This window comes from Peromyscus eremicus, chromosome 9 (assembly GCF_949786415.1).
Source record: "Peromyscus eremicus chromosome 9, PerEre_H2_v1, whole genome shotgun sequence".
NCBI classification, from domain to species: Eukaryota; Metazoa; Chordata; class Mammalia; order Rodentia; family Cricetidae; genus Peromyscus; species Peromyscus eremicus.
Window position 1 is genome coordinate 111,656,111 of NC_081425.1, and position 22,150 is coordinate 111,678,260.

Here is a 22,150-nt window from a genome sequence, read left to right on the forward strand (position 1 = left end):
AAGTGAAAACCAAGGGGAAACTTCAAGACTGTGTATGGGGCTGCAACTCTGTTGCTCATCTGCTTTTTCTCCTTAGAGACTGGTTGAACATGCTGAGCCCACCAATTGTCCCTGCCAGTCAGCAGCCAGTGGAGCAGCCTCTGGAGTCCTCTACAAGTGTGAGTGTGCAAGGTAAGAATACAAAAAATGCTGTGCATTAAAAATATAAAGGCAATTTGCCACAAATAGAGAAAATCTGAAATGCTGCTGCTTTCATACTAACCATATAGACTTGTGCATCCAAACTGAGGTAATCTGTGCCTCATCTTTTATGAAGTCCTTTACTAAGTAGGTTGCAGAGAGGAACAGTCCCATTTTTATGAATGTTTGCCCTAGGGCAGCACAGAGTTGAAGGCATCAGCCCCCATCTGATTTCCAGCTATACCGCTTCCCACTGTGTGACCACTGTGAATTTTAGTTGCCAGCTCTACAGTGCCTCCCTGGCCACACATGCTACTTTCATGTAAAAATTCAGTGATGTACAATATTTGAAGCACTTAGAACAGTGAATGCCAAATCCCAGCAGCTGGTATCATAGTAATACAGTCCAGGCCTCTCAGAACACTGGGGTGCAGCCATACACTGTGTGCTGGTGTTTGGGTCAGGAGCAGACCTCACACATATGACACCTGAAAAGGTTATATTGAGGCTAGGAAATCCCTGCTTTCTGATGCCCTGTCATTGTGTCACATCACACATCATAGCAGGATACATTGCCTGTGTATTTGTGGGTGGCTAATATAAACAACCTGCTGGACCACAAGTGGTTAAAAGTATAGCACATATAACCACACACAGTACAAGATGCATGATAATAAACTGTTACTGGCTCATATACTTACTGTACTATACTTTTAATTTTTATTTTAGAAGGTTCTACCTACTAAAGTATGTTTACTATAAAATAGCATGACATGCTACACCAGCAGCTTCAATAACATCTTCTGTTTACTGTTTTTTGATCAAGAGACACATTAAGTGATGAGGCTGTGCCATTTTAGCTTGCATAAATTATCACACTCTATGACATCCACACAACAAAACCACTGCATTCAATGCATTTTTCTACATCAGTGCATGACCCTCTTGTAAAAGGCCTTTGCCTGTACACATTTTCCTTCATGCAAAGATGCAGTCTTTCACTAAGGTGAGACCATGACATTCCTACAAACAGTGCAGTCATTGGTAGGAAACTGGAATGAAAGTCCCCTCAGTGTTCTCTGTGATGCAGAAGTCATGAAGATGAACCACTGGGTTTTAGTTAAGAGCAGGGTGTAGTTGGAAGGTTTCTTGGGTCCCACCTGGCCCCCACAGTCCCACAGCCTGCTTATAAAATAATCACTCAGAAGCTTATATTAATTATAACTGCTCAGCTATTAGCTCAGACTTATTGCTGACTAGCTCTTACACTTAAATCAATCCATAATTATTATTTATGTTTACCCATGTGACTTGGTACCTTTTCTCGGTTCTGCCTTGTCATCTTGCTTCCTCTGTGTCTTGCTGTGGGATGTTCTGTATGGTAAATGTGTTGCTCTGATTGGTTGGTAAATAAAACACTGATTGGCCAGTAGCCAGGCAGGAGGAAGTATAGGCAGGACAAGGAGGAGAATAAAGCTGGGAAGTGGAAGGCTGAGTCAGAGACACTGCCAGCCGCCACCATGACAAACAGCATGTGAAGATGCCAGTAAGCCATGAGCCACGTGGCAAGGTATAGATTCATAGAAATGGATTAATTTAAGCTGTAAGAACAGTTAGCAAGAAGCCTGCCACGGCCATACAGTTTGTAACCAATATAAGTCTCTGTGTTTACTTGGTCAGGTCTGAGTGGCTGTGGGACTGGCAGGTGAGAGAGATTTGCCCTGACCATGGGCCAGGCAGGAAAACTCTAGCTACGGTGTCTGGCTGGCGACTCCTGACTCAGCCTTCCTCTTCCCAGAATTCTCCTCATCTGCTCACCCCACCTATACTTCCTGCCTGGCTTCTGACCAATCAGTGTTTTATTTATCAACCAATCAGAGCAACACATATCCACAGCATACAGAATGACATTCCACAGCACTTCTCCTTTTCTGTCTAACCAAAAAGGAAGGTTTTAACTTTAACATAGTAAAATTACATATAATAGAACGGTTATCAAGCAAGAATTACAGTTACAATATCTAGTCTATTTGTATTTGATAAAATTAAAGAAAATATTTTATATATCCTATTTTTGTGAGTCTAAAGTTTCATATCTAATTTATCTTTTATCATAACTAAGGAAAATTATAACTATCTAGTCTTCAACTATATCAAAGACCTCAGAAGGATATAATATTATCTAAGTAAACAGGAAGAGCATTGTAAGCAACTTCCAAAAATCTAGAATGACAGAGACAGCTGGCTACTTGGACAATAATCCAAAGTTCCTGTGCAACATTGGGGCATCCATCTTCAGCCCACAGTCCTAGAGTCTCTCAGTCACTTCTTCCTGTGTCCTGTAGAATGCCTGGTAGTTTCTTCTGTGAAGTAGGAACCTGAAGGACTATCTGGCCTTGCAAAGTTCAGTGGTCACCTTTCTATGGGTCCTGAATGTCCAGTTGATACAACATTTTTCAAGCAGTCCAGGCAAGAACAATTTCTTGCCCAAATGGCTATTTTTGCCACGAGGAAAATAAACTCCATATGGAGTGTCTTCGATGCCCATCTTCCTCTTTAAAGTAAATTTGGTGCTGCCAGGAGCAGATGTGCCTCATTGTCCAGGAAAGTCTAAGTTTTTAGAACATTTTAAATTACATATTCTGTAGGTCTTTGAAGTGTTTGAAGATTACCTCCCTAATTGAATTATGTCTATGTATACCTAGAAAACTTAACTAACATGACTATAAGTTTGACTATCATAGAAGACTAATTATTAATCTGTATTTCTTAATTATCCATTACAATTTCAAATGAGCTGCACAAACATAATACCTTAAACAAGAGTAGAAATATATACAGTATAACAAAATTAACTTTAAATTTGTATCAATAAACTAAAATCTATAGCAATTTAAAACAAGTTGCTCTTTAAAAGTAGATTCAAAAATCTACCCTTTCATCCTATCATATCTATATCATATCCCCCTTTTTTGTTTTAGAAAGATATTGACTATGACCAATAACAATTTGTAACCAGCCGGGCGGTGGTGGCGCACGCCTTTAATCCCAGCACTCGGGAGGCAGAGCCAGGTGGATCTCTGTGAGTTCAAGGCCAGCCTGGGCTACCAAGTGAGTCCCAGGAAAGGCGCAAAGCTATACAGAGAAACCCTGTCTCGAAAAGCCAAAAAACAAAACAAAACAAAACAATTTGTAACCAATCTCTAACAAAGACAAATATCCATAATCCATTTTTGTGGAATGTGGGCATAGTGTACTAGGCTACTTCCTGCTGATTGATGGCGCTGTATTCTTATGGGGATCCTGAGAAAATTTGAGATAATTATCAAGTCCTAGGAAGACTGGCTAAAACCTTTGTTGATAGGTACCATCTGTTAAGGTTCAGGAGGTCTGGCTTGACCAAATCAGATCCATCTTAACCTGGAACAAATCTATACCCTCTTGCTTCCTGTGGAAACAAAAGCAGAGCCTCCTTTCCAAAGTAACATATCCTTAGATCCAAATTTTGAAGTTAAGATATCTTTAAAATATACATATTGATTTAACTGGGTAGCCTTTACAATCAAATGTCTCTCTGAAGTTAAAAATCCCAAAGACAATATAATCCAGATTCTCTGTGTTATTTCCATCTTTACATGGCTTATTTTTTATATTACTTTTATTTTCTCTTTAAAGACTTTATTTTTTAAAACTATTTCTTTATGTAACTGTCTACATTCATTTTCTTCTCTCTTCCAAGCCTATATACATTTTTACACACATTGTAAACTGTTTGGAGTTTAATCCCATCTGAATCTGTCTTATTGTGAATATATTGCTTTAAACTGCAGAGTGGTTAGAACAGAAGCAGCAGCCTTGGCTGTTGACTCCACCCACCTCAGCTTTTCAACATGGCAGTGGTACGTTTACTGCCAGCTCTGGGAGTTTACTTCCAACTCTTGGAAGCAGGGGGTCCATGCCTCCATCAAAGCAGCGTGTAGCCCAGAAACCTTTTTTTTTTTCTGTCTGTACTAGCATGTAACTGAAGTTTTTTCCAGTCCTGCTCAGTCTGACGGACCCTGCAGCCACTTAGAAAATAATCACTCAGAAACTTATATTAATTAAATCTGCCACACAATGTGCTGCATGGCTTGGAGATACCACTGTGTACAGTGGCAGGAATCTGCCATGCTGCACTCAAGCCCATACGCCACTGCAAACCCACTATACTGTAGCTCACAACTTGCCTGAGAGACACACTAGGAAGCTGTTTTTAGCTCCATTTTAGAATCTTTTTTTTTTTAAGCTTTCTCGGGTTTTAGGTGAAAACTCTTGCCCCACGTCTTGGCACCATTTGTAGTTGCAAGGTTTCTCAAGTCCCGCCTGGCCCCCACAGTCCCACAGCCCGCTTATGAAATAATCACTCAGAAGCTTATATTAATTATAACTGCTCAGCCATTAGCTCAGGCTTATTACTGACTAGCTCTTACACTTAAATCAATCCATAATTATTATTTGTTTAGCCACATGGCTTGGTACCTTTTCTCAGTTCTGCCTTGTCGTCTTGCTTCCTCTGTGTCTGGCTGGTAACTCCTGACTCAGCCTTCCTCTTCCCAGAATTCTCCTCATCTGCTCACCCCACCTATACTTCCTGCCTGGCTTCTGACCAATCAGTGTTTTATTTATCAACCAATCAGAGCAACACACATCCACAGCGTACAGAACGACATTCCACAGCAGCGGGGAGCCTGGATGTCAGGAATGAGTGAAAGAGGAATCCTGGAGAATCTCTGGACTAGAGAAGAAAGTCATTTAAAGATGCCTGCTTAGCATGCATAAAACCTAACGTGAGCCAGTCGGTGGTGGTGCACGCCTTTAATCCCAGCACTCGGGAGGCAGAGCCAGGCGGATCTCTGTGAGTTCGAGGCCAGCCTGGGCTACCAAGTGAGTCCCAGGAAAGGTGCAAAGCTACACAGAGAAACCCTGTCTCAAAAAACCAAAAAAAATAAAAAATAAAAAAATAAAACCCTAACGTGGGGACACACACCTGTCGTCATAGCTCTTGTGAAACACAGACAGAGGATCAGAAGTTCAAAATCATCCTCAACTGGTTTCAGACTTGCCTGGGCTACATAAGACTCTGTCTCAAAACAAAGAAACAGACAACAAGAATCTCCAGTAGAAACGGTGGTTCAGATGCAGGGCTAGGAAGGAACTCTGGTTCACTCAGGTGCATAATTGGAGTGGCAAGTGCCCTCCAATAGGACTCTCCAGGATAATTTTCTGAGTTGAATTTAGAAGATGGAAGAACACTACATCTAATATTTTTTAACTGAAACTAATATAAATCGCTCCAACAAAAGTGCCCCCTCCCCCCGCAACCAGCTGCCCCAGGGAGGAAGATTTAGAGAATTCAGTGTGAGAGCTCATGCATCTGACTTGTTCTTTCTGGCTGCTCAAGGGATGGAGATGTCTAGATTATGCCCCTCAAATTGGGAAACTTTTTAGAGGTGTACATTTATAATTACTTATGACAGAAAAATAGAATCTTGGCTGTCAGGAGGAGACCTTGCTGTGAGGGAACAAATAATATGTTATGTTTAGTGTCCAAAATAAACCACAGGAACCTGGAGCAAAGGCACTAGGTATATATATATATATATATATATATATATATATATATATATATATATATATATATATATATATATATATATTAGTAATGAGGGGCTGGAAGGGTGTCTTCAGGTCACCACTGTTCTGTTCTGTCAGTACAAGCTACATAATGCCTAAGGTAAACAGAACTTCAACTAAGGACAATTTTCACAAATTCAGGGAGTTGTAGCAACATGCTAGCCAGAGCTAACCAGATGAAGGGCGAGTACTCCTGCCTGTCACCCTCCATGTTCATCACCACTGCCCTTCGTGGGAACTAATGTTTCCTGTTTGTCCACTGTCTCCTTCTGTGATATGCTTGGGTGGTTTGTAGCTAATTAATACCATGAAACTCTGTTTCCACTTTGTTTAATCTCTCCATGATAATAATTAGCAAGATCTCAGGCAGCTTAGCACAATCTGTTCTTAACTGGTACACTGAAATAGGGTTTCCATCCAATCCTATAAAATATTTGCCAAAGAAAAATAATGTTCAAGCTTCCAGTTCATATCATCAGAAGAGGGAGGCATGATTGCAGTCCTCTGAAATTCATTCTGCGTTTCTGTTGCCATTCGTAGGCTGAGATAATGCATTTGCACTCATACCACCATCATTTTTCTATTGAGAGTTCTTGGTCTACCAGAAAAAAAAAAATGAAATATCTCCAAGGCTAATCACTATGATTTCAATGACACAGAGAGAAAACAAAGAGAATGAGGCTTCTGGCCACTGTGTCAGCCTTGGACCTGCCCACTCTCCCACCCCTTCTTGTTCAAAATGGCTAACCACAGTTGATGAGATCCAGGACAAGGCTGGGCCCACAGGCCACAGACCTCTATAGCTGGGTCTCTGCATGTAACCTGCCACTTTATGGCCTGCCCAGAATCTTACGGAGATGGTGAGTGCTCCATTCACTGTGCTCATTCTCCCCCTCTCCCTCTCCCCCTCCCCCTCTCCCTCCACCCTCCTCCTCCCCCTCCCCCTCTCCCTCCTCCTCTCTCTCCACCCTCCCTCCTCCACCCTCCTCCTCCTCCCCCTCCCCCTCTCCCTCCTCCTCTCTCTCCACCCTCCCTCCTCCACCCTCCCTATTCTCCCCCTCCTCCCCCTTCTCTCCCCCTCCTCCCCCTTCTCTCCCCCTCCTCCCCCTTCTCTCCCCCTCCTCCCCCCTCCCCCTCCCTCTCCCTCCCCTCCCCCTCCCCCTTTCCCTCTCATTCTCTCCTTCTCCCCCTCACCTTCACCCTCTTCCTCTCTCCTCCCTCTCTCCCTGTCCCTCTCCCCCTTCTCCTCTCCCTCTGTCCCTCCCCCTCTATCATATTGATTTGTTTACTCATTTCTTCTTATTCTTCCCCCCAAATAGCCTCAGTGTGTATAAGCAGAGACTGCCAGTTGGCTTACCTGAGGACCCAGGTCGCTGTGCACTTTCTGGGATGTATTGGGTTCTCCATATTCTCAGTAGAGCTTTTCACAGAAATGTAAGCCTGGGTCTCCTTCCTCATCCCTGGGCTTCATACATTTGGAAGACTTTTGAAATTCAAGCATAAAGCAGTAGCCTTTACACTTTATTTGTAAGCAGTGAAAACTCACTTCAAAAGAAATCTCACATAGAACCCCAGTATAGAAAAGAGTCAGGGGAGAGCGATTGTCTCAGAGTCCTACCTGGGACTGTGATGAATCCGTAAACTATTTTGGTTCAGCCCATTGTTTGCCTTAACAGGTAAATGACTTACCGAACATCAAATTTTCAGTCGCAGCCCATGCTAAGATGGGGCTTCCTCCACCTCAGCATCTTCCTGCTGAACCACTGTAAGTTTATGAGTGTGTGTTTTGGTTTTTGGTTGCTTGCTTTTTTAAAGTTGGAGCCACAGAGAAAAGGGATCATCCATCTTGACTCCGGGCCTTCGTGGATAGCCTCTAAAGTACAGGCGCTGCTATCCCCCATCCCATAGCCCTCTGGGCTGTGCAGCAGTGCCCTGGGCCGCCTCACCATCCCCAGAGGAGGAGCCAGTGTACCTGGAGCAGCTGGAAGTCAACAGCATGATGACCTGACAAATGTGTAATTTTAGAAAACTTACCCAAGCAATACAGAAGGAAATACGAAGTTACATGTGGCCCTCGAACCCAAGGTCCTGTCCCTGCCTTACTCAGTAGGAGTCTGTCCCCGCCAGTTTCTGCCCAGCCTGAACATCTCCAGTACATAAACGCCACCTTAAGTGAGCCTTACACCTGGCAAAAACAGTGTTGTGCTCACAGAGTTCTGATCCCTGCCACAGACTGAAGGAGAATGTCTGCCTCCTCGTGGTTCCTCCTAGGCTATAATACACTTGTGGAGTGTCAGTTACCACAAGCACAGTGCCCTTAACACTTACTAAAAAAGTGTTCTCTCAGAGCCTGTGTGAAACGTAAAATGGGAAGTGAAGGTTTCAGAACTTACTCAAAAAAACTACTGAGCTGACCTTTTGAAAATGAACCATACTTTGCTGGAAGAATGGTTGTCAATTTGTTTTTGACATTTGTTCCTTTACAGATATGACCCTTAAATTATTCATGCCTACCAGCTCCAACAGGGAATAATAATCAGTTCTTTCTTCAGCCTGTAGACCTCTCTGCAACTCACAAAAATTAGGAGGAAGAAAGGCCTTCCAAGGGGTTTTTGACATAGTCAGAGTTTCATAAAAATAATACTCTTGCATGTTCTTTATAACAGTGTCACACAGGCTGCTCCTTTAAGAACAGTCATCAGTCTCCCACAAGATACAAATAGGTAGCAAATGCTTTTTATGCAATGTCCAAATTACTAGTAAAGAATCCACAGAATTCTCACCACTCCTTACAGGCAGCCAGACGAGAGGGTATCTGGCTGCCTGCTCTCCATTAACAGAAGTGTCCTTTCATAGTTCTTCTGTTTACAACTACATAATGACTTCACATTTAACAGCCTGGGTCTAAGAGTTCTGCTTCACTGAGCATCTTTGGTACCTGGTGCCTACAGCAATATCCAGGACATAGTAAACACCCCAGAGAGTTGTGCTAAGTAGATGAGTGTTTGGTCCATGAGAGACACAGAGAAATTTGAGCTAGCCTGTGGATTTTCTTCAGATTTATATACAATGCAAAGCAGGTTACAGATGTGGTGACTAGTGGTACACGTGTAATCACAGCAGCGAGCCCAAGCCATATAACAAAACCCCGTCTTTGTTCTTAAACCTTAAATGACTTTATTTTCAATTCCAGAATCACAAACGTAACCTGTCTTGGGGGGCAGTAATACTCTTTGTTTTTTATAAGTCATTTGAGAATGTTATGCAATGAGTTTTCATATTCACCCTCCCTCCCACAACTCCTCCAAAATCCACCTCCCTATCTCCCTTCCCATCCAACTTTATGCCTTTTTTTTCGCACCAAGGTCTGTTTGTGCTGCCTAAATATTCTTAGACATGTGGAATGTAGTTGACTTTTCAGCAGCAACACTCTTTGAAAAAACTGGTAAATAAAGGAATCAGTGAGCTGTCCCCCTCAACAAATAAGGGGATGTAAAAGTAATAAAAGCTTAATGAGGCACTGCTGTTTTCCCTGAATGATGTGAAAATTTTCTGTTACCCCAACACTGTCCAGCAGGACATTATGTCCTGTGTGACAGTGTGGTTAGGAGATTAGCCTATCTCCCACACCCAAGTGTGAAGGAGCCCAGTACCACAGGCCTGGCCATCTGCAGCTTAACCCACACTGTGGTACTACCACAAAATACCTGTTGAGTTTAGAAAGAGCCACACAAGTAACAAATCCACTCGGATAGCTTTTAATCTAGTATGCTCCTTCCTGTGAAGCTTTCTGGATTTAATAGTTCTCTTCATGGTTGTGGGGAGTGGGGTTAGAGGTCATCCTTGGGTATTATACCTCAGGAGTCATCTACCTTGTTTACTGAGACATGTTCTTCATCTGACCACATAGTCTAGCCTGGCCAGCAGGTCCCAGGGTCTGCCTGTCTTCCCATCCCAAACACTTAGATGACAGGTTCTAGGGATGAAACTTGGGTCTTCATGCTTACCAGGCAACTATTTTACCAGCTGAGCTGTCCTTCCAATTCTCAATAGCCCTCTTAGTACTCTGTTTAGACCTCCAACTCAACTCCCAGCTTATAAAGTGATTCTTGGTTTTTCTATCACATTCATTTCATATCACATATCCCTGTCATTTCTATGAGGCAACCAATTACTATTTGTCCCCAACTTAAGCTTGAGGTAGAGAGATATTTTCCCATTAATCACTGTCAGGGGACAGGGTTGTCTCATCTATAGGTCTCAGAGATTCTGGTCCAGCAACATGCTCACTACTGTAAAGAGGCACCCTCCCTTTCAGGAATACAAGTCAGCTCTCTAATAGAAACATAAACACATTGCTAAATCCAAAGCTCTCTAGTCCTCTTCTAGAACCATCCCTACTTATGGGGTACCACATGTACTCCAGAAAGGATTATGGCCCAGCATGGAAATCCAGCTTCCCTTGCTGGGAAGAGAATACATAGTGTTCAGACCTGGCCGGAAGTCATGCTCATGTGAAGCTGTGGGCTCTGTAGGCCACAATGGTATGGCTAGGGGCCTCCCTCATATGTGACAAATCACATTTGGAACTATAATAGAGACAACCTGGAAGGAATAAAGTTGCAATAACCCCTAATTAAGCATCCACGTCCCTCAGTGTAACCGTTATATGGCATCTCCCAAATAAAACAATCTCATTCATCTACATGGAGGAATTTGATTCCCAGAGGCACTGGACTTGTAATCATGGCATGTGATTTGCCTTCAAAAGAAATATGGCTTTCTAGTAGAAGAACCTTTTCATCATTTCCACTCCAGCCTTGCTCTTCTATCTTCCTCCACTTTGAAGGCACCAGTTTGCTAAAGACCAGAATTGAGTGGTTCACCTCCATCATGCCAGTGTGCTTGAATTTCTCCCTCTTGGATGGATGCTGGAAAAAGACTCTCCAGGCAACTGGTACTCGGCAGAATCTTATCTCAAATGTCATCTTTATTGATTCTCAGACGTACTACTCCACACAGTGATGGCCTCACTGGTGAATCACTTAAACAGTAGTATATTAGTATGCACATAAAAATACAGTCAGTCATTCCTTAGGATCTATAGGTGGGAAAATGCATTTTTTTTTTTATTCTAGAGGCAGCATCAGAAAATCGAAAATCAAGTAGAGTGTCTTGATTCCAAGATTTTAAATCTGATAAAGTGGTGACCTTCATTTATTTTCAGGCATTAAGCCTTAGCTTGCACATACAGGTTTTCTATTATCCACAGTTAAAATGCATTAAATATAGATAATTAAACAGTTGTATTAATTGGCTTTCAAAGGTGAACTCGAGGGGTTATTTGCCCAAGCTGATCTGACTGAGGAGGGCGGCCAATACTGTTGTGTTCAGTCTGACTCTGCTGGGTTTTCTTCTGTTATTGCTGCTAACCAATTTCAAAGTAGATGAGGCTGAAAGTTTGTAAATAGATTAGTATCTAAAAGGTAATTTTATTTTAGTAGGAATGGCTTTGTTATAGGGAGAAGAGTAAAAATGTAATTTGGATGCCTGTCCAGATGCTCTGAGCCTGGTAGCAGAAAATGGGTTTATTTGTTAATTTGTCCTTTTGGAGTTTCTATATTCAATCTTTAAATAGAGCAATTTAGCATTTTAAGGGAAAAAAATTAAAAGTCTGCAGTATCTGAGAATATAATTGAAAATTACCCCATACCCATGCAGGATAATTACCTTTCAAAACATTCCCCAACACTTGACATCATAGTGGCAATTGCTTAATGATATTGTAATTTCATTATGCAGAGATTCCTATGGCAAAATGATTAAGTTGGAGGCCTCAGAAATTAAATTACAATGAAAACAAAACCTTTTATGTAAGTTTAAAGTACTTATTTCAATATAAAATTATACATAAGCTCACCCAATTTTTGTAGAGATACCATTGTTGGTAGTTTTCAGATTCATCCATTTACAGCTTTCATACTAAAACCCACAAGATTATATTAGGCCCATGGTTCTAATGCATGGATCTCCTATTCTGTGGTGTATGTGTCACAATGAATGCATCGGTTTATCTGCATTGTATAGGAAGAGCTCTGTTAATGAATCAGACCCACCTTGATCCTTTTGCAGTGGGGTGATGAAGACCCAGAGCCCACCACAGGGGTTATTTCATCTTGAAAAATCCCCAGCTGGTGGTAAAATGTATTGAGTTTTCCAGCATAACAGCACTAGCTTACATTGTTACTGTTTTTAATACAAGCACAGAATACACTGAACAACTACACAGGCCACTGTTCTCTTGCACTCAAGGTTGGTCTAATAATGCATTAGTAAAGACCAAAAAATTAACAGCAGATCCACAAGCACTCATGATTTATCATTAGCCTTGTGACTTAGGACTTTCATAATATATTTGACAGAAAAATTTGTTTTCCTCTGTGAAGCAAATGATTTTGGGATTTTTAATTAAAGACAAATTTGTCTTAGTGTCCTATATAAGCTAGTTGAGAACTTTTGATTGCATTCAAAACCAGTGTACTGTTTTTCTCTCTCAGTAGTAAAAATCAAGCAGATACAATTTAGGGGACCAAGTAAGCTATAAGGAATATACTCCTTGCATGTCCAACTCAAATAGCCTGTGTTCCCCACAATAATGAGTGTCTTAGTTAGGTTTCTGTTGCTGTGATAAAGACCATGGCCAAAAGCAAAAGAGGAGGAAAGGGTATGTTTCAGCCTACACTGGGTCCATCGCTGAGGAAAGTCAGAGCAGGAACCTAGAGGCAGGAGGAGAGCTGCTTACTGGCTTCCTCCCTGTGGCTTGCTCAGCCTGCTTTGTTATAGCACCCAGCGCAGGACCACCAGGCCAGGGGTGGCACCACCCACAGTGATCTTGGCCCTTTCACATCAGTCATCGATCAGAAAAATAACCACAGGCTTGCCCACAGGCCAATCTGGTGGGGGCATTTTCTCAGTTGAGGTTCCCTCTTCCCAAGTTACTCTAGCTTTTGTCAAGTTGGATAAAACTAGCCAGTATAATGTTTATAGCATTTGCTGAGAACTCATTGTATGCTGAGTATAAGCTTACTCTATCCCCAATGATGTCCTTTTACTTAATTGTTGCTGCCTTTGAAGCCACAGCTGTCTGAATCAGCAACTGCAACTCCAACCCTACCAGCAGTGGTTAGGCCTCAAGGGCTATAACCCGAGGGAAATCTGTTGCACTGACTCCTTCAAAGCTATGAAGGGAACTTATCTAAATCTCTGTCCCTCTAAATAACTCAAGGCTCAAAGGTTAAGGTGGAATTCTGCTCTTCAGAGAGGCTGAATAACAAATAGCTCACCTCCTCACCTCCCTCATGTCCTCCAAAAAGTCCTTGTGCTTCTCCTCACCCCTCCTTAAGACCCTTCTCCACCTGGCTCCTCCCTACCACTTCCCGTCAGCTAGTTGCTGACTCAGCCTCCTAACCACAGATAAATTTTATTAAATCAAACATGTCTATGCAGTAAACAAATGTTCCAGAGCATAAACAATATTCTACAACATTTCCCCTTTTTTTCTAAACAAAAAAAAATGAAAGTTTTTAACTTTAATAGGACTGTACACAATAAGAACAATTATCAAGTAAAGATTACATTTACAATGTAATGAATTCCTGCTGTGGGATGTCTTTCTGTATGCTGTGAATATGTGTTACTCTGGTTGGTTGATAAATAAAGCTGCATTGGCCTATGGCAAGGCAGCTTGGAGGCAGGCAGGAAATTCAAGCAGACATATGGAAAAAAGAAAGGAGAGGAGAAAGAGACGTTAGCTGATGCCTAAGGAACAGCAAGATACCAGCAGACTGTCAATGCCACAGCCACATGGCAAATTTATAGATTATAGATTAATAAAAATGGGTTAAGTTATAAGAGCTAGCTAACAGGAAGCCTGCCATAGGCCATACAATTGGTAATTAATATAATCCTCTGAATGATTATTTTATAAACAGCTGAGGGACTGTGGGGCTAGGTGAGACTGGAGAAACTTCCGGCTACAAATTCGAGTTCATTTGTGCCTGACAAATTAAAAGAAAAAATACTCCATTATCTATCCTATCTTAATGAATTTAAAGTTTTATACCTAATTTACTCTCTATCATAACTAAGGAAAACTGCAGCTATAACTATCCAGTCTTCAATTCTATCAAAGACCTCAGAAGGATAATATTATTGGAGTAAACAAAAGGTGCATTGCAAACAACTTCCAAAACTCTAGCAATGACAGAGACATCTCACTGCCTAGACAGTCACCCAAAGTTCTTTCTGCAGCCTTGGGGCATTGATCTTCAGCCTACAGGCTAGAATATCAGGCAGACTTCTCAGTGAAGCAGGAAATGTGAAGGACTATTCTGCCTTGTGTTGGCAAAGTTCATCAGTCACTTTTCTCTGTGTTCTGCAGAATATATTACAGACTCTTCTGTGAAGCAGGAATTTTAAAAGATTGTCCTGGTCCAAAGAGGCAAATGAACTTGCAGCTAGCCACCATTCAGGTAGCCATCCCCATCCCCAGGGATGCTGGATTTTGGAAACCGTGGATATTTTTAGCCCTTATAGAGAAGCAACACCCAGTTAACTCCTTGTTAACATCTGTGGCTGCTTTGTTTGTATGGGTAAGTCCCATCTATTGGAAAGCAACTTTTAGCCTCTCCACAAGAAGGAAACAGGATAGAAGCAGAGCCTCCGAGGCCATCCTTAAGGCAACAAAAGAAATAAAGGGAAGGCAACATTCATTCTCAGATCTCCTGTTCATTAAAAATTGTGCCAAGTACCCAGGTTGGCTACCACTATTAATTCAATGTGGTTGATAGCAAAGTCCTGTGACTTTTCAGGATATAAACCCTAGTAGTCCAAGGTTACAGAAGCTCATCAGAAGAGTCATTGGATGTGGTCCTTTATGCTATGTAGATTCATCTGCAAAATCCTATACAAGTATTGCCCTAGCCTTTGCCCTCCCTAGAACACATTTGCATTTACTGGTCAGTTCTAATGCTAAGAGAATTCTTCTTTGTTCTTAGCCAAAATAAAAGCCTAAAGCCTTCTTGCCTCATCCTAGAACCCCCACTAAATCCTCTAAATCTTAACACTATACCACCTCTCATCTTTAAAGCAAGAAGGGGTAATGCCCCTGTCACCAAGCTTGCTCTTTTCCTTTGGGCCTATTGAACTCATTACCCCTGGTCTCACAACAGACTCTGTCATATTCACCAGCAGGTTCTGAAGTATGAGAAGTCAAATTTCTTCTGCTTATAAATTTAATATTTGAAAATGTAGGTCACCTTTACATTTTTCTAATCTATCTCATGTTTAAATTCCCAATTAAATGTGATTCCACACCCTTCACAAAAACATCAAACATGGTGTTAAAAGCTAAATTTGGGCACATTGAGATTTTAAAGAGTTTATTTGGGCAGAGAGAATTCAGGTACTGGTCACCACCAATCTGCAGCCCAGGGAGCTCAAGTGAGAGCAAGGGAAAGGAAACTTTGACATATGCCCTTGAAAACTAGACCAAGATAACTGTGGTTGACTGAAGTGGAAGGCAATTCAAGGATGGCTAGGCAGTTTCTCAGTAGCAGGGCTCAAGTCCTATTTGTCTGTTTATACATTGAGCTGGGGCTTTGGTTTGCTTAATAAGTAGGAACCCAGGCCACAGGAGCAATTAGATTAATAGCGTATTGATTAATTTTTACAAGAGTATATGAGAAGGGACACTAAGCTTAAGCCTTATAACTTGACTCTGTCCCAGGCTCTGCCTCTGAATCACAACCAGGCAACCTCCGTCAAGCTGTTTCCTTTTGCAGGCCTTGGCTTCCTCTGAAAGATGGAAACCATAATGGACACCTGCCTATTCTATCCTGCAATGATTGTTTACAGAGTAACTAGAGAAAGTGCTTTCCAGACCATTAGGGGCTCATTCAGTGAAATGCTAACCAGCAGGGCAAATACATCCATTCCCCTTAGCTCCAATTTTAAGGACTGTTGGTGCAGAATTCAACTCAAAAGAACCAAGCCATCGCATATTTACAACATTCCCTAAGAACAAACCTGTTCCTATAGTCTTTGTGTACCTGGCCCTCAGGGCTCAGGGTCTGGCTCTAGGAAGGGTTATGGTAGATGGTCTGGATGGAAACAAGAAGGATGGGCTATGGAGTGGCTTCAAAGGCTTGCTCATCATGTGGACATATACCCACGAACCTAACTCCAGTTTGCTAATGCCCTGATGGTAACTGTGACAGCTTGCTGTGATGTAGCTGGGTACCATGCAAGCCTCCACCACCACCTGACTGTACTGAGCTGTAACATTTAGGATCATGGGCTTTGTGTCTTTTATTTTATTTTACTTTACTTTTAAGTCAGGGTATTGCATGGCCTTCCAACCCCTGATTGTTGAGATTATAATTCTGTACCCACTCCAGAAAGATGATGAGCTTTTATTTATGCCTCAAGAAACAGTTTTGGGGACTGGGAAAATGGCTCAGTCAGTAAAGTGCCTCCCAAACAAGCATGAGGACCTGAGTTCAGATGGCAACACATACATAAAAATCGAGAATGGGAGTGGACACCTCTAATCCCAGCACTGGGAGGTAGAGATGGGTGGATCCATGGAGCTCATTGGCCAGTCAGTCCAGCCAAATCAGTGAGCTTCAGGTTCTGTGAAGGATACTGTCTCAAAAAAAAAAATGGAGAGCAATTAAGCATAACACCAGACATTGATCTTTGATGTACACATCCATGAACCATGCACGGTTTTCACTGAACCTCTGTCACTTGCAGATCTTTTTCTCATGCTCACTGCCAAAGCCCTTTGGAAGTCAACCTTGATGAGCTCACAGCCCACTTGTCTTTGATCTTTAGTGGGCTAGGCTAATAAAGAGAAAAATGTCCTGACCACCTCCTTTTCTCTGAGCCTGGCCTCATCCTTCTCACTCAGAAGTGAAGACATGAAGACAGACTTTCTGAGGAAACAGGACTCTCTTCCAAATACTACTGGGCACACAAAGGAGCTCAGAAAGTATTCTCATGAAACATTTTTACTTGCATACTACTTATTGGAAACTCTGCTAATGATTTGGGCAATGCATGTTCCCTCCATCAAGCCATCGTCTATATCCCCATCAAGCTTATACCTTCCTACCACAAAGAAAATGACAGCCCACCTCGTATGTTTTCTGTGTTATGGATCCTAGCTTTGTAAATGGCATCATTTAAATGCATAGTTGTCTGGTAGCCTTTTGGGAACAAAATGAATAAAGACTCTATTCTGACCTGGACTCACACTGCTCTGCATTAGACAGAGCTCTGGCACATGTAGGACTTTAGAACTGTGGTAATTGAGTTTTGCATATCATCCAGTATTTCCTGATCCTAAGGCCTGTGACTTTTGGTCCTTTGACTCTGCCACTTTATTCTTTTTCCTTCAGGCTTTTCTCTATACCATTTCTTTTGCTTGGTGTTTTTTGTTTGTTGTTGTTATTGTTTGTTTGTTTGTTTGTTTGTTTGTTTTATATATAAGAGTATTTTACCTGCATGTATGTCTGTGTACCATGTGTACAGTGCCCAAAGAGGCCAGAAGTGGGTGTTAGATGCTCTGGGACTAGAGTTACTACTGAGAGTTCAAGTTGTCACATAGGTGCTGGGAATCAAACCTGGATCCTCTGGAGAAGCAGCCAATGTTCTTAACCCCTGAGTCATCCCTCCAGCCCCCTGTTTGCTTTTTGTCCTTCATTGTGGAGCTGGCCCTTTGAGTCCCTGGCATTTCTTCTCAAATGTATACTGCTCTTGTGAATCCAAGTTCTACCATGTTCCTCCTTCTCAACCTAACCCTTGTCTGAATAAAGTTTCTTGAGAGGTGGTGATCACTGCCGTGACTGCCTTCTTGGGTGGCACTTTAGGAATTCTGTGCCAGGCCCATAGCTAATGTGTTTGTGGTTCTCCTGGCTCACAGGTGAAGAGGACCTGAGCACAGAAGAAGATGAGGAAGTGCTGACTCTGTTGTATGACCCATGTCTCAACTGCTACTTTGACCCTCAGACTGGGAAATACTATGAACTGGTGTAGCTCCCACCCCCAGGACAAAAAGCAGCCACAGAGGATGGAACATGCCAGCTGCATGATGTCCACAGTGGGCACCGGGACCTGTGTAGGTGGGCCCAAGGAGTCCAAAGGATTGGAAAGAAGTTCTTTGTAGATAATGTTCAATGTTAAGAACGCCTGCATTCTCTTTGTAGCTGTGTGTGACTTGAAACTTGTGAAGGAATTAATACAGACACCAGATTTCAGGTTTTGAATTTGCTCTTAGTTGTTCATTCCCATCCTCTTAAGTCTCATTATGTTATATAAACAAATTAAGAATTACTTGTTCAAATTTTTCCAGTGTTAATCTGTAATAAATGATGGCTTGATACACTTACAGAAAGTATATTCTTGTTTAAAAGATGTCTGAAACCTTTTTTATAGTTTGTTTGTATTAAAAATAAAGTATAGCCAGGCGGTGGTGGCACACGCCTTTAATCCCAGCACTCGGGAGGCAGAGCCAGGCGGATCTCTGTGAGTTTGAGGCCAACCTGGGCTACCAAGTGAGTTCCAGGAAAGGCGCAAAGCTACACAGAGAAACCCTGTCTCGAAAAAACCAAAAAAAAAAAAAAAAAAAAGTATAGTGGTCAAAAGGCCACTTCCTTTTTTCGCCCTGTTGTCTTTACCAGATTATTCTTAGGCAACCTCTTGTTTCTTTAGAGTCTTAGGAAACATGAGCTAGTCAGATTTGGGGATCGGGTTTTGTGGGTGTGGGACCCACTATGTCTTTGCAGTCTAGCACCTGGAGCATTTGCAGAGCTCACAGCAATGTTAATATTAGACTGTTCAGCAATGTGCTTGCTTTTATCCTCTTTTACCACTTGTTTTCGAATTCTGATACTTGAGCTCTATGGATCCAAATTTCACAAGCAGTTGCCATCTGAACACCCTTTCATACCTCACTTCTATGATGTGTGACTAGAGAGACCTGGGTGGCTTTCTTTTGTCTTTAAGGCTACATCAGAGCAGCTCTGCTTGTCCCAAAGCAAGAAGTATACATATCCTGCATTCACATAGATGGCCTTGAATCATGCCAAGTACGTTAAGACTGAGCTGGGGAATATCTTATTAACAGTTGTGTTTTATTTTTTCATAGAGGTTTTTAATAAGGAAAGGTACTGTTAGAAATCAAAAGTTATTGGTGTGTGGTTGGATTTAACAGCAGTGCTCTGATTTCATTTAATGTTGCTTGATAGAGGAAATAAGAACTTTTTTCCACAAGCAGATTGGGCTCCTGTCCAAAGGATCATACATTATTTAAAGCCATGTTTTGCTTGATAAGCTTTTAATCTTTTTTCTCAAATTATGCCTTTGTTATGAATGTCTCTCAAATATCTTCATGTTTACAAAATGAAAATGAATAAAACAAGGCTTCATAGAGTATGCAAAAATTATAAAAGATTTAGAGTTGTTTGTGGGGGGGTTGTTTTGTTTTATTTTTTGAGACAGGGTCTCACTATGTAGCCCTCTGGCTGGCTTATAACTCTCACTATGTAGATCAGGCTAGCCTCAAACTCAGAGATCCATCCATTAGTGCCTCTAGAATGCTGGGATTGATGGCATGAGCCACCAGAACCATGTAAATTGGAGTTATCCTGATTAAGAGCTTTAAGACTGAAATGGGGTTTAAAAAGCCTTATTCCTACTTTAAATAGTCTTGAGGCCATCCACAGATGTAGATCATGTCCTTCAAAAGTTTATGTTAGTTACGACTTGCAGTTACATCAAAAACATAAGCTGCTTATTAGGGAGGAGGGTAAAGATACAAGAATGTATCATGTATCCCAAAGCAGGATGCTTCCAAGTTTCCAGGCAAATTTAAGATGAGACCCCCAAGAACAATGGTAAACTCTACTGGGATTCATTCTTAGTAAGCATATACAGCCTTCAGCTCAGATTCAAAGACTGGTTGAAAAAGTAAGCGGGAGATCTGGGTGGGAGTCATGGCAACTGCAGTGTTATCCCTGGAGCTGCAGCAACTGTCCATGCCTCATGACAGTTGGTCACCAAAATGGCAGTGGTACCTTTTCCTGTCTCAGATTTCTCCTTAAGGAGCAAGAAACCAATGAAGGAGGAGAACAGGGCAAAGTAAGGTCCTAAAAGCCTTATCAGCTGACATATGGGAAGACCAAACTGGCAAAAGGAAACCTAGGAACATACTTGTAGCCCAGACCCATTAAAACAAGCAGGCACCTGACTGTGCACAGTGGCATTCCAGAGTATATGAAGTATTCTGACTTATTATAATACCAAAACGCACACCCCTGGGTTGGAGATTTAAGATGCCAGTGAGATATGTAACACATGAAGTTTACAGGTCCGTATGTAGAGCTTGGGCCAGATAGTCTGCACTGGGAGCCCAAGAAGCCAAAAACCCCATGCAGTACAAATGGGCCAAAAACCCGCCTGCTGCACTCTCTCTGTTCCAGCCTGCTGTCTCCCTGCAAGTGTATCTTTGTCTAACAAATCTTCTCTCCTGTTACAACTGTGTCTTCTACATTTCTTGTTCAAGGAAATAAGAACCTGGAACCCCCAAGAGTTTTTTTTTTCCTCAGATCTCTGATGATATCAGACAACGTCACTAATAAGCCTGCCTTATCCAATTTCCACAGGGCCCTTGGAATGAGGGTAAAGAGTCCCGAAAGGTATGGTGATATTTTATTTGTACTGAAATGTGATTTCATTTGTATGTTAATAAATAAAGTTGCCTGGGGGTCAGAGCTAATAGCAAGCCATAGCAGAAGCTGGGTGGTGGTGGTGCACGCCCTTAATCCCAGCACTTGGGAGGCAGAGCTAGGCAGATCTCTGTGTGTTCAAGGATACAGCCAGCATGGAGACACACGCCTTTAATCTCAATACCAACCATAGAAGACCTGGAGACAGATAGGCAGTGACGAGGAGGTCATGTGGTTGGGTTTACAACCAATGAGAAAGCAGAATAGAAAGTCAATAAAAAGGACAAACAAACAGGAAGGAGGTCTCTTGGCTAAAGAGGACAGCAGCAGCAGTGAAGGGTAAGGTTTTTAGCTCTTAGCTCTTGGGCTTTCATCTCTGCATTGGCTCTGTTTCTTATTTAACAAGACGGTTACATCTACATAAAGGAGAAAGGATGCTGTTTATGGAGAGGGGGGTCAAGGAGACAAACACCAACCAAGTTTACCCTGGAAGCCTAGAAGGTTATCTCTGCCTCTCTGCCTCATCTTTGTCTCTGAAGCTCTCTCCTCATAACTCTTAATTACAAAGTCCTTAGGCCAGGACACTACCCTCCATAACCAACCATGGAGAAATATTAGCTTCCATGTTCAATTCAGAAATGCAACTCAGGATAACAGCTGGTCAATTTTGAGGCAAGGGGCACCAGGACCTCTTCTGTGGATGAGGGAAAAAGGCTGTAGAAGCCCCTGTGAGCTGAGATACCACTCCAAAGGTGGCTACCACAAGGTCTGATTAATCCGCCTATGCATTTGTCCTTTTTAAAGGGTAGCAGATGGGCATTTCGCTACAGAAGAGTAGAAAACTGTAAATAGATGTCACACTACCAATTTTAAGCCAAAATAGTACATTCTGTTTTTTTGGAAATTCACTAGCTGGGCTTTACTTCACTGTATCAAGTTCTGTTGCCTATTGGAGCTTCTTGGGAACCTACACTGAGATTCTACATCCACAGAGTCTGACTTGGTTGGTCCCAAGTACACCTGGACACTGGGAATTTGTGAAACAGCAATTTTACTTTGTGGTCCAGGCTGAGAGTCTCAGGGAAGGCTAATGGCACGTATGCCGGTGAGAGCCATTCCATAGCATCCACTTGTTTCCAAGGCCTTAATTTCTAGTGTGTGTCACTTGTATCTAGAACTGATGGCTGCAATGGACACTGAAAACAGATGGGCTCAATATGGAGCCATATCCTGAGGTAATTTGCTCTCAATCTAGCATCTGGTTTACTTTCTTGTTTCCTTTAATCAGAATGCAACTTACAATGATTTTTAGTGATGTCTCTAAATGATTATTGAATTACAGATCCCAATTAATATGAATTATGAAAAAGCAACTGTCAGCAATGCATCATATCATATCCTCCTATTTGTTTCCTATTGAAGGAAAAGACTAACATGCATATGCAGAGTTTGGCAAAATACTTTGCCATATAGTGTCTCTATATTTTTTAGATTAAATTTGTTCAAAT

The 22,150-nt window shown here is 41.9% G+C and overlaps 1 protein-coding gene across 8 annotated transcripts in view; it reads left to right on the plus strand.

Annotated features, from left to right (window-relative positions):
* Cfap20dc (CFAP20 domain containing) overlaps window positions 1-18,310 on the plus strand; it is a 240,785-nt gene extending 222,475 nt beyond the window's left edge. For all 8 annotated transcript variants that reach the window (XM_059274241.1, XM_059274239.1, XM_059274238.1 and 5 more), the window contains 2 exons: window positions 77-171; window positions 17,840-18,310. In XM_059274241.1, the coding sequence (XP_059130224.1) occupies window positions 77-171; window positions 17,840-17,952 (208 nt within the window). In that variant the 3' untranslated portion in view covers window positions 17,953-18,310. The remainder of the gene's footprint in view (window positions 1-76; window positions 172-17,839) is intronic.
* Window positions 18,311-22,150: the final 3,840 nt, after the last annotated feature.